The sequence below is a fragment of the Poecilia formosa genome, unplaced genomic scaffold (genome assembly GCF_000485575.1).
Source record: "Poecilia formosa unplaced genomic scaffold, Poecilia_formosa-5.1.2 Scaffold45, whole genome shotgun sequence".
Classification (NCBI taxonomy): Eukaryota; Metazoa; Chordata; class Actinopteri; order Cyprinodontiformes; family Poeciliidae; genus Poecilia; species Poecilia formosa.
In genome coordinates this window covers 2,596,747-2,610,305 of record NW_006799984.1, presented here as the reverse complement: position 1 = coordinate 2,610,305, position 13,559 = coordinate 2,596,747, and the positions used below count along the sequence as shown (strand labels likewise).

The window sequence follows — 13,559 nt, the reverse complement described above, 5'->3', positions numbered from 1 at the left end:
TGAACATTTTTGCAATAAAGACATTAAGAAAGGCATTAAAAGTAGGCAAACAGAAAAATTTTAGAATAAGCATTTATAGTTTTGAAATTCACCAAAAGTTTAACCAAATCTAGATTTCTGGATCACAACTTAAATCTGCTTTTCAAGCACACAAGTTTTATTCAAGACAAACAACCTCCAAGTTTTCATGGCATGGCAGCCCATGTATTTATGCAAAAATTTAAACCAAAATGTAAAACCCAGTCTGTTTGTTTCAGTTTGAAACAGAAAAAGTAACAATGATCCATGATGCTGCAAAAACACTATGTAGTCAGCTGGCTGGCAGTCAAAGGATTTTAAACAGCTTGAACAGAATCATGGACACATTTTGTAGTTTAGAAACTTTTAGAAAACCTGTATACAGAAAATAGGGGATTGCAAACGCAAAACAGAAAAATGTTGTTAGAAAGAAGAACTCAGATGAGTAAAAGTTTGGAAAAACTGGAGATACTCAGTTTTTCCACCAAAAAATTTTCTCTGCATCTTGAATTTGCTGACACTGCTACAACACAAACTGAAAACATTGAATTAATTTCATGCAGAGAAGCTAGAAAACGTCCAATTTGATAAAGTGTGAATAAAAATGAGTCAATGCTTTAAATCTGTGAAGAGGGTTAGTTGTTTCTGCAAGACCTCATGTTTTAACTTTACTAAAGGCTCAAGAGCAATCATTTTTATTTAAGAGACTTTCAGCAACACAGATACTCTGAATGAGACATTTACACTCTATCATTTCAAAACCAGCTTCCAAGTTAGTGTGTTAAATAATTATCCGATTTTTCGACTTCAAAGAACAAAGGGCACCAGAACAATCACTTCGGCTGGATAAAGGAAACCGTAATGCCTGCTGTGTCAGCTAGAGAAGCAAGAGCACACATGGGCTGGGCAGGAAGTAAACCTTTATTTACATTAGAGGATTTTATTGTATGGAGCTACAGTTAATTGTTAATCGCTTAGCAGCTGCACAGTCTGTCAGGAGGAAACTGATCGCTTTGCTTAGGCTTTGAACTGCTCTAGTCTTGTGCAGGGTCAGCATGGTTGTAGAGATAAAGAAGGTTTCATGAACGTTACGTCTCAGTAAATCTGAATATTGTGTTCAGATGAGGCTCATTTGTCAGATTTAATCATTATTTTAGTAATCGATTCTCCTGACAAATAATCGAATAGAAATAATTTAGAAATTCTGGAGATTTAACCACTTATGCCTGTTTATACAACATTGCAAATTTATTTAAAAAATGCAAAGAAATGCATATAAATAATCACTTCGTTGCCTAAAGTGCAGTAACATAACGTTCCTTTTGGTGACGTTTAATCATTTGTAGCCAAAGATGCAGCTGCAGCTAAAAAATAGCATCAACATGAGAAAAACCCAGGACTTTTCTGCATGACTTAACATCAATCCCTTTGTTATTTTTTTGGAAAAACCTAATAACTGGTAGAAAAAGGTGCTTAGTAGTATTTTTTATTTTATTTTATTTTATTTCATTTTTTTAAAGAAATTGAACCTAGTGAGGTTAAAATGATCAATTAATGAAACAAAAGTTATTTTTTAAATCTTAAATGCAAAATTTGTAATTTTTTTGTAGTTTTATCTTAATTACTGCTCTGATTGTGTTGTTTTTTTCAGCAAATACCATTTTTTGAGTCTATATCCTCCAGTTAATGATTAATCAATTACCAAATTAGTAGATGATTAATAGATTCATAGCAATCAATTTGATTATTCCTAGTCAGATTAAAAGTAACATTTGAAAATAATCCTTAAGCAGATATTAAGCATGCTTTTTATCAAGCCCTCATTCCTGAATAAAAATCTTTTTATCTTTGATTAGTCATGTTTTTATTCATTTTTGCATAAAATAATCATTATAAAAACAGAAATAAAGGTTTGAAAACATCAGTTTGTGTATAGTTAGACTATAGAATGTATTTTACTTTGTGAAATAAATTAACTTTTCAATTATAAAATAATTTATTGAGATGAATGTGTAAAGAAACAACCCCAACACATAAAGTAATTTAGTCCAAAACACACTATCAGCGAGGGAGTTGGTGCTGAGAATTTCATTTGCAATTCAGAGAAGTAATTGTTCCATCTTTCATATTATTCACCTGCAGAGTTTATTGAAAATCCCAAAGTTAATACCACAGAATGATCTGTCCTCACTGAAACTCCTGTGTCATCATGGGTTCTGCCCAGAGCTCATCTCACCAGGCAGCTGTCCAAACAAACGTTACGTAGCTGACGGTTATGTAATGCATGGAGTCAAACGCTGAGTGCATCCTCTGGCTGCCCTGCCGCTTCCCACACTCAGATAAAATATTTCAGGTTAACTCAAAACTTCTGAAATACAGATTAAATCAATGCTGTACACTAAAAAGTCTTCTCTGAGGCAAACTTCAGTGGTAAATATTCTCTACTGCACTGGGAGCAGTGGTAGAGAATATTTACCTGCAGCAGAAACATCAATGAAAACAATATGAGCACAAAATTAAAACAAAGTCTTTGTGTGCAACAGAAAACTATGAACCAGCCGTATCACCTGCATGAACTAAATGTCACACAACAAAAGTGAAGGTTGCACTGACTTTGCAGAAAAAAAAAATTGCTGTGCAAAAAGGCAGATAAACTTGCAGCAGCGAATAAAAGCAGAGATAAAGAATGCGGCTTACCGTCTCATTCTCGTCTGGGTACATACTGTCCAACAGCAGAGTCAAAGCTGCAGAGAAACAATAAGCTTTCCAGCCAGCAGCACTGATGAAGGATGCTGATGATGCAGAGGAACACAGCAGTTCCTGCCTATTCACCAACTCTCTCTCTCTCTCTCTCTCTCTCTCTCTCTCTGTGAGTGTGTGAGAGTCTGACTTGTCCCTGTGGCAAACCAGATGATCCCACTATGAGAAACCCCTCAAGCCCTCCTTTTATACATCGACTCTAACTCACTGGTTCTTACATAAACAGAGAGGGGGAAATCAGCAGTGCCCTGCCACAACAAACGTAGCTTGACCTGTCCTTTCATAATGCCATAATGTTGCCCTGACACACACGTCGCAGCTGACATAATAATCAACATGTGCACACACACATATCGCTGTAAAGCTCCCAGAGGGATTAGAAAAATCTCCACAAAGACAGAGAAAGACTACCACACATCTGTTCCTCAAATCACTGGAAACGGTAACATTTTAAACTGGATCATACCTAATTATTAGTAAACAGGACAGATATGGACTTATTCCGTCACAAAATGTTGTGGTAGTATTGTGATAATGACAAAAATGATGATAATTTAGGTAAGTGTACGGCTTCTGGTTCCCACAAGTCTGGACTGGAAGTGAGCCGCGCCATCTTGGTAGACAAGTGCAGCGCAATGCATAGCGGACACATGGCTTCGAAACCGACAAAAAGAAAATATGTGAACACTCTTGACCAATGTGCAAGAGAAAGATGCATGGACAAAATGGCTGCTGTCAGATTGTCACACCATATGAGACAATTAAAAGTTAAGGACGTCTGAACTCTTGGAGTGAATAACAAGGTTCTGGTGACTGGCATAGTTAGCACATGTAGGAACAAAAACATAGGCTACTTGTCCATCTTAGCTAGCAGATAAAAGCTACATTAGCTAAGCTAATTTTGCTACTAAGTACTACAGTAAATATGACTGATATATTACACAGAAGTGGGTAAAGTACTCAAAAATTGTGATCGAATAATAGTTGTAATGTACTTATATTGCTTATATGTTAGGAAAAAGGCGAAAGCTACTGCTAAGCTTTTGGTTTGTTTATTGTTGTCATAGTAACCGCCTGCCAAGATGGCCGTCAGCTACAAAGTTCACAGACGTTTGATGTCACATGGGAACTACGTATCAGCAATAAATCAATTAACTGCATGTTAAATTAAAATGACGATGTTTGTTAAAGAGACGCTGCCCTTTAATATCGGCACCAAGTACGAAGTAGTTCGTTTGCACTTCCTGCCACTTTTGCCTGTTTTCCCTGTCTAATCTGATTGATTATTATTTATTGAAATGTGATTTTTGGTTACAGAGGCTTTATAATCCATTTTATTACTGTTTCTTTTATTTTTATTTTTGATATTTAAATTCTCTTCCAGATCCAGTGATAAATGTTCTTTAGAAATTAAAGTTTTTTTTTTTATTATTTTTGAGAAAGTACACTTGTACCAATAAGTCATTATTATTAATAAATTAGTTGAAAATATTCTCAAAATAATAATATTGTATATTGCAATAATTTTTGGGACAATTTATCATCCAACAAAATTTATCACCATGACACATTTAGCATTCATAGCACCACAAACACAAAAACTGGTCTTTAGAAACATTCTTATTTAAAATTGGCTTCTTCAGTTAATTAAAAAAAATGTGATTTGTATCACCAAACTGCACACAGTAACAAGATTTAATCATATTTTCACATTTTAATTATATTTATTGATGCTCTTGGTGGAGAAAACATTTCCGATGATGCTGGATGGTTATGTTTTATTCTGTCATAAATCAGAATTTATTACGAAAACGATAAATCTAAATTCTTATCGTCATAATTGATAAACAATACAATAAATGCCCACCCCTGACCCCACACATTTCTCATGTATTTCTATTCTACTAAGTATTTCTGCTCTTTGTAGCTCAGTTTACAACCAGTGATTGCTTTAAATCACAGCTGAAATGAGTTCAAGTCAAAAAGAAACATGTGAAACTCAAGATATAAACATTACTAGTTACATGTCTGATTTAGACTTACAAAAAAAACAGATTAAACAGTTAAGTGGAATTTGAAGAGACGATTTCATGAAGAAAATAAAACAAAAGGGAAGTATTTAGCTAAATCACAAGGTCAGTGTCTCACCCGACGCCCTGTTGCTCAATAACTGTCCAGTAAAGCAGAAGGTCAGCTGCCAGATGGCCTGAAGCTTCAAGCGTGAGCATAATATGATACAAGAGAACAACAAACCCGCCAGGCTGACGCTTTGTGACATTGATTCACACGCAGCAGACAACACCGCAGTTTACTGCCCTCCTCCAGAACGTTTCCTATTATTTAATACCTGCTGCTCTGTCACCAAAAATGACTTCTAGAGCCATTCCTTAAGGTCAAATGAGTCAATAATTAGGGCTGCAACTAACAATTATATCAGTAATCAATTATTCTGATGATTAATCAAACAAAAAAATGTCACATTTTGCAGATTTTTCATTTAACCTTTTTGATACAACATTAGAAACACATTAAGAACAATCAAAATCCTGTTTTAAATAAGAAAATAAATGTTTTACTGATAAAAATGCAACAATACAGCATTCAGTCACTGCGAAAACACAAACTCTTATTTGGTCACTTATAACAAAGCATTTTTCACCTGTTATCTGCCAATGTAACCAGTATGTTTTCACCAATATTAAACACGTTTTTATTTCTTTCTAAAAAATTACTTGTGAGTTAGTTTTGTCTTATTTCAAGATACGTCCACCAGAAACCAGACCAAAATTACTTAGGAAGATGTTGTGGTTTTGCAGTGCATTTGTAGCAGCAGATGCATCTGCAGCTAAAAAAATACTTATATCATCTTTATGTGATGATATACGTTTCTGAGCTTTTCACATATAGGGATTATCTGTTGATTATGTTTTGGATTAAGAAATTAATAATTGGTTAATCTAGGAGATTTTTTTTCTTTTCTTTTCTTTTTTTTAAGAATTTGTACCAGGTGAAGCAAAAACTGTGCATCTGGAAGACTTGAAGGGATCTGGGAGAACAAATTTACAGATTTATTTATTTTTTTATCTTAAATGGAAAATGTATGTATTTTTTCACAGTTTTGGCTTAATCACTGCTCTGGCATGTTTACTTTTTGTAAAAAAGTATGTTTTGGCATGTTTGCTCTGGCATGTTTACAAAAAGTAAACATGCCATTTACTCTGTCAGTAAATAGCATGTTTTGAGTTTGTAAACGATTAATCAATCGCTGATCAATTAATTTTCTGATTAATCGTTTCAGCCCTAAGATGAGATCTGTTTCAAACTAAGATGAGATCTGGGATGAAATTAGCAAACTGGTGGTGGCCTCGTTTAGGTCAAAGTCACAATCTTCTTTTAGTACAAAGTGTACGAAAAGATTAAAAACAAAACAGTCCAAGGATATAAAAAAAAACAATCTTGCATTTTTCCAAATTACGACCTGAGCTTTGCCGTGTTTCCATCTGAAGGTCTACAGCTGAAGGACATTTGGGATGCTGCTACCATCAGACATCTCAATAAACGGAGAATCAACAGACAATGCAAACCACTCAGGTGTTCCCAGAATCAGTGTTTTTACTTTGCTCAACTTCTTCCTTGTGTCACTTTTTTCAAATCAATTGGAAAAAGATCTAATTAGGACACGAGAAGCTCAGTGAATGTAAGGAGGCAATCAAACACGCGAGGAATTGCTTCCTCCAATCAATCTTGTGTCTGGGAGTAGTTGGAGGTTTTAAGCTGATTACATTTCATTTCATAAAGAGCAGTGGGGCTCATCAGGGTGGAGAGGTGCTATTAACTGTGACAATCAAGGTTCAGAGGGGATAAGTAAAGTCTCAAACTACTTCAAGTGGTGAGACAGAAGTTAAAAGGGCCAAGAAGCAACTGATTTACACACCATCTGTTTTAATATTTAAGATTAATTGTCCAAAAGATAAAAGATGTATTGAACACCCAGGTACAACGACATTAGATTTCAGTTAAACCAAGGGTGCAGGGTCTGCAAGCAACACACAACTCCAAATTGCGAGTAAGCTTGTTGACGTTGCTCCCAATTTTTAAACTGCATTTAAAAAATAAGTAATAACTGTGAAAAAAAAAATAAAAAATTATTATTTTAGGGTGCATGCACACCAGCTCTGCTTATTCCGGTTTAATTAAACCGTAGTTAATTCGATTTTAAAGTTCGGTTTATTTTAGTATGTATGAATACACAATCAAATTCTGGTGAGGACCAAAAAAGCAAACGCTGGTCCACCTACAAATCTGTCTCAGTTCGGTTGAAGGGAACTTTGGTGTGGCCGTTTACCTCAGTAGTTATTGGTGTAGCACCTCCACAGGTGAGGAGGGGAATAGATTTCTCAATTAGTTTGGTGTGTTCGACACAGTGCAGCATGAAAGCAAAATACAGCAGCTGAAAATATAACAAATGTTGCAATTTTGGTTACCAATCAGACGGAGTCTACTGGACTATCAGGTGGGAATACATCCTAAAAATATTTGACAGTCCAACGAGACCGACTCAACTCCCCACCCCCATGACCTCATTTTTTAGGTCAGCCTATTTCAGGGTTTATGCCACCTGAGGCAACTGGGAACTGGTTGGAAGAAACAAACAGGAATCTAATTTTTTCTTCAAGCAACCACAATTTTAGCGCCCTAAAGTCAAACCATTCTCTCCACACAAATCATCAAAACCGATGCCTCCAACAATCATATGGAAGATGCAATATTTGAACTCTGCATGGTGAATCACACTAAATCAAACAATGCAGAGTTATCCTTCACCTAAAGCTTACTTTTTAAAACTGACGCCTTGTCCTGCAGTCGGCTGCAGCAGAGAGACGGCTCTAAACAGAATGCTTTCTAGAGGAAAAGTGACTTTTAGCTTCAGCTCATCATGTTGGGTTCTTACAAACATTTTACAGCAAATGACGAAGGATTATTATGATCCCGGAGGCAGCGGGATGATGAAAAGCAGCAGACGAGAAAGTGCAGCGAAGCAGCAAATTAAAACACACTGAGACCTTGACAGCTATTCTATTAAGTGGCTACAGGGGAGCGTCTGCTTCACTGAGTTCACTGTCCAATCCCAGGCGGCTGGAAGCTTTTTCAGGCGGTGAAAGCACGTTGGTACAGTGATGTATCAGATGGTGAGTTTGAAATATTTAGAATTTATGGTCAACCGCAATAGAAATATCATGACTGGCTTGTTTACAGGCATTTCTTCATTCATTTCTAATGTTTGACATACAAAAACAGCAAAAACAAAGTAGAACATTGTGAAAAGGTCACTTGTTTTTATAAAAGATTCAGTATACATCCAGTGAAATATTTCTAGTAAATTTGAGGATTATGACTTATGCGTAGTGAAAATGCAACATTTTTGTTTCAGATATTAAGAATATTACAAAAGATTAAAAAATATATTTTTAAACTGATGATTAATCAGATAAACAAATTAGCACATTGTGCAGATTTTTCATTTGACCAGTTAACTCTTTTTTACACAATATTCAAACTGTATTAAAATAAACATATAACTCAGTTTTCTTTTAAATGAATGTGAATCTGAACCAGGTGAAGCTAAAACTAACTATTTGAGAAGTTCTGAGTAAAACATTTTTACAAACCAAGTTGTTTTCGTCTTGCAAGCAAATATATTTACCTTGTAGTTTTCTCTTAATTACTGTTCTAAATGTGTTGTTTTTTCGGCAATTTTCTTTTTTTGAGTCTGTATACTCCAGTTAATGATTACTATATTAGTTGACAATTAATCAATAATTGATTAATCACGATTAATCCAATTGATCATTTCAACCTTATTGAAGATGTCCATTTTTGACACTTGTTTTAGAAAATCTAAAGTCTTAGACATTTAGAATATTACATAAGATCAAAAAAGGATTTTCTAAATATGTCAGAAATATCCTAATTTCCATGCACTCAGTATTTGGTTGGGCGTGTTTTTGTGTTATTTACTGCATTGATGCAGCATGACGTTGACGTAAGCAACAAAAAATACTGAATTTTTTCATAATATCCTTTATTTTTGAAAAACAAACCAAACCTCTCTTTTTACTGGCCATAACTAAGTGAAATCAGTTTGAGACAACAGCTCGGGGATTAAACAATGAAAGACCAGAGGCAACTGCTTGTTGACAAAGTGGTTCTCTGTGTTTGCTCCAGCCAGCAGATAAGAGCTTGGCAACTTCGGCACATCCCACTCTTAACTCTCCACTTGAGCAGCGTGTCAGCAGGAGCTGGAGAGGCTTGAAAAAAGGAGTGCGACCCAACCGCCGGACAAACACACGCGCCTCTACTCTGTTCCACTGACACTGTGGTTCTGGTTTACAACATTTTCCTACTTCTTTTGGGTTTCTTTGCCTTAAATTTGTTCTTAATACCATTAAAGGGGCAGAATTATGTGTTATCTATATACTTAGTGTCATTTTATAATGTAATAAAGTATTAGTATTGTTATTATTCGTATTACTATGATGAAAATTGTCACTTTCTGCAATTTTTTCATTTAAGCTTTTTACGCACCATTCGAAGTACATTAAAATATGCAAATAAACATAATTCTACTGCTTTTTAAGTAAGAAAATAACATTTTCCATTGCCAGAAAATTAGTTGAAGTCCAACACAAAGTATTCGTCTTTTTATCACAAGATTTTATCATAAATAGAACCTCGTTTATCTAGAGACTTTTACCGAAAATCGGTTTCTATTTAGCTCAGTTCCCTTTATTTTTTAGTAAATTATCTCGTAGGCCATACAGTTCACATTGTCCTAATTAAATACTTGAACTTGGTGAAATATTAGCATGCATTCTGAAGGAAAGTGACCCAAATCCTGTTCTTATAACTGCAAATAAATTTTTTCAATTAAGACCAAAATAATTTGAAAACTACACGTCTTTCTTTGAATATAGCAAACATGCTAAATCATTTTTAAGGTTTGGATCCAACATAACCTAATTACAAACTAATGATAATTATAATAATAATTGTTTTTTTATTATTATTATTTTCTTGGCCCCCAAGTGACAAAAAGTTTGTACATCCCTGCTCTAGACAAACGGGTTCAAAGAAAACAAAGTACTTCTGATAAATAATTTCTTTGCTTCATAAATGGTTGTTCTGCAGCCAAAAATACTCAACTAAAGCATAAAAAACCCCATAAAATTATAATTTATTGTCCTTGTTGTCACACAGCTATAAATATTTGCATGTTTTAAATTTTCAAACCAACTGCATCTTCAACCATTACGTAATTAAACTGGCACAGAGGTGAGCATCGTTACTCTTTTTGGTGATTGCTTTCAGGAGTTTTAGCTGCGGCAGCATTTCAGCAGGACTGGAAACACGCAGTGATATGCAGCGTTCACATTCACAGCACCTCTGATTTTTATTTTAAATGCTCAGAGTCTAAAACAATAAATGATAAAATTTTAAAATGCTAAATGCATGTGTGTCAGGTAACACTGACCTGACCCAGGAACGAGTTTAGTGCAGACGAGTTGCTGACAGCCAAAGCCCGACTGCTTGAGGACAAAACTGGAACGAGCGTAACTACTTTGACCTTTGTTGCTATTAAACTGGGGCAAAGAAATGTTGAGGAAGGAAGGAGCTCCGCTTGATGTACTGAAACTGCATATGCTGAGCTTCTGATAACCTTTCAGAGAAAACATAATCAGTCTGTTGTGACGTCGGTGAGAGGGGACACATGACGCTGAACACCGCAGCGAACAGAAAAGGTCAAAAACAAAAACAAAGGAGTTGGTATTTTTAGTCAGTACAAAGAAGAGAGTTGGCTCAGTATTTTAAGATAAAACACTAAGAACAACCTTCTGTGGGAAACTTTATGCAGTATTTTCATCTAAATGCACATCTGTGAAGATGTTTTACCTTCTTTAATTTAAATATCAATAAGATATGTATTTTTCTTGTACTTGTTTAGTTACTTGGTTAAATATTTTCAACCTTGTTCAAACAATTTTTAAGGAGACATTTAAAAATGTTTGAAAAGGTTTTGTGTCTTACTTTAAAAACTTTGGCACATTTTAAAAATAAAAGTTACGCACTGCACATTTAAAAAGGGATGGAGTGGGGTTTAGCAGCAGCTCCATATTTGGGTGATTGACAGCGCTAAGACCCTCCTCCTGGCTCTGATTGGTTGCTTCTAGTTAGCAATGTGACATTGCCAAAGGTGGAGGAGCTCAATTTTTTTCACAGATTATCTGCTCATGCCATACAGTCATGAAAGTGAAAGTTTCAACAAATATGTAAAAAAAAAATATATTTTTTAAAAGTTGCATAGTGAAGCTTCAAGAAGCTTGCCAAATATTTATATTTCAAAACAGAACCACATGAAGAGAATGCTTCTGTTTGGAAAGTTTTTCATTCCTATAACCACCAGCGCCCTCTACTGGATGGAGGCCAAACTACAACACTAAAAGTAGGTTGCTAATCGATTGGGACTAATTTTAATCTAATAAACCATTAATTAATGCCAAGTTGATTAACTGCTTGCATCCCCAGGGCTTCGCCCTGAAAACTTTCTAATCCCGGTGGTCGGGGCGCTAGGGCAATCATCCGGCAGTCTACTATACTGACAGAGAATTTGAAAATATCACTAGTAATTATGCATTAATGGAAGACATTATTAACAAAACCTAAGCTATAATGCTAACTTTAATAAAACTAAGATAAATAAACCAGCCATGCCAAGCTTATAAAACAAACGCCAGGCTTATAAAACACTGCAGGAAACCCGGCACCCCTGCTGCTGACCAACATGCAACAGAAGACGATTCTGACCTGGAGATGTTCAGTCGAAGAGCTGCTCAGTTCATCTCCCGACTCTGAGTCGTTGGTGCGTCTCTCCTCTCCTGCCGAGTCGCAGTGCTGCGTGGCGTCCGGCGGCGCCCTCAGCGAGTCCGGCGACCGGGTGCGGGTGCGAGGCAGGGTGCTGGACGAGCCTTTTTGGGGGAAGCCGCCCTGAACAAGGATTTCTGCAAGACAGCGCTCGTGCTCGGTGGGCGTACCGGGAGCATGGTGGTGGTTACTGTTCCTGCGGGGGATCGGGGGACTGAAGTGGGCTGAAGAGGCGGTTTGGGCGGAAGGAGAGCGCCGGGTTTTGGACTCGTTTCGGTGAAGGGAGTCAGCGGCTTGGTTATTGATCCCCAGGTCCAGAGTGTTTGGTTTCACCCAGAGGGAAGCGCCGCTGCGTGGGTTGGAGTTTCCAGACGCAGAGTGGGAGTGTGAGAGGGGTTTCGGTGGCGGCATGAGGGCTTTCCGGACCTCACGCACATACTGAGCCGGTACGTAAAACGGCTTTGTGGTTTCGTCTTTCCTCACCTGCCACCAGTCCTCATTAGCTTTCTTCATCAGCATGTAACATTCCCCTTCCCGAATGGTGATGACGCGGTCCTTGGACTTGTACTCATAGTCGTACTCGACTTCGATGTAGATCTCGCCCGGCGCGATGGGCAAATCCGCCATGATGCCTCTGACTGTCCCACAAGGCGGCTCAGCATAAGAGGGAAATATTTACCACCATGGCTCAGCAGCAGACCTGGAAACAGAGCAAACACAAAATCAAATAAATACAATTTATTGCACAGCAAAAATTTGTTATCATGACAGGCCTACTTAATGCCATTTTGTTGCCTGTAGGAGTTTTGAACAGAAGATTTTAGATTCCACATTTATAAACAACAGTATGAATATGATAAATGCACCCGATTATTACAAAAAGCTCAAACTTAGGCACAGTTTCCCGTTACTGCCCTGACTCTTTTGGCCTAGCTGTGAAGATGTTTTACCTTCATAAAATAGCAAAACATTTATTAGTCAGTTTGAGAAACTTTAACTTAAAGAAAATTAAAGAATTGTGCCCATGTTTAAAGAAAGTTCAAAATTTAAGGTGGAGAAATGTTAAAACTTTGATGTTCTGGAAAAAAAAGAGAAGAAGAAATCAGAAATTATTTCTATTTTTAATCTCTTATGCAACAAATGTTTAAACAAAGGCACCATCGGTTTCTGAAGCCTAATACTCTGGGAAACCAATCGCAGTGGACAAATAAGATACAATCGGAGAGGATTTAATCCTCTTTAAAGGCTGAATGCACCGTCCCGCTCAGAACTTGAAATCATCACATGAGATTAGCCAGGAGGGGAGCGAGGCGAGTCATGCAGTCTTCATTTACTTTGCTCTGCGCTGAGCTAAAGGACAGTAGGTACAGTAACAACTCAGGCATGTTGCTGCTGAGCGGGGAGATCAGTAGAGTCACTCACATAGCTTTCTGCTGATGTCACTTTTATAAACACACAAACACACCTAACGTCCCTCGTACAACATCTAAGTGTAAGCCATTGTTTCCACTATTTATCTACCCTTAGCAGCAGATTGAATAAAATATACAAGCTTTTATACGAGGCATTTTCTTTATAAATACAACTTGAGGGTCCAAAGAAAGAGAGAAAAAACTAGTTGTGTTGTAATCTGTTTCTCAGCGGTGATCTCATGTTGTCTTGTGTCGTAAATTCAGAGCGCTACTTCCTCTACAGCCTGTGCTTTCCCTCCTTTTTGCAAAACCAAAACTTGGTCAAAACAGAAAAAGTTTACTCAGCTTTTTTCCCTATTTGAAAATAAATAAAAATAAACACACAACCAGGAGTAGAAGTTTAAGCTAAAAAAGTAAAACTAAAGTCACTCTAGCAGGTGATATCAACAA

At 36.6% G+C, this 13,559-nt stretch overlaps 1 protein-coding gene across 4 annotated transcripts in view; it reads right to left on the bottom strand.

The window, feature by feature from the left end:
- The window catches only part of LOC103138016 (rho GTPase-activating protein 12-like), a 75,270-nt gene that overhangs the window by 54,876 nt on the left and 6,835 nt on the right, over positions 1-13,559 (bottom strand). For all 4 annotated transcript variants that reach the window (XM_007552072.2, XM_007552076.2, XM_007552075.2 and 1 more), the window contains exon 2: positions 11,641-12,397. In XM_007552072.2, the coding sequence (XP_007552134.1) occupies positions 11,641-12,324 (684 nt within the window). In that variant the 5' untranslated portion in view covers positions 12,325-12,397. The remainder of the gene's footprint in view (positions 1-11,640; positions 12,398-13,559) is intronic.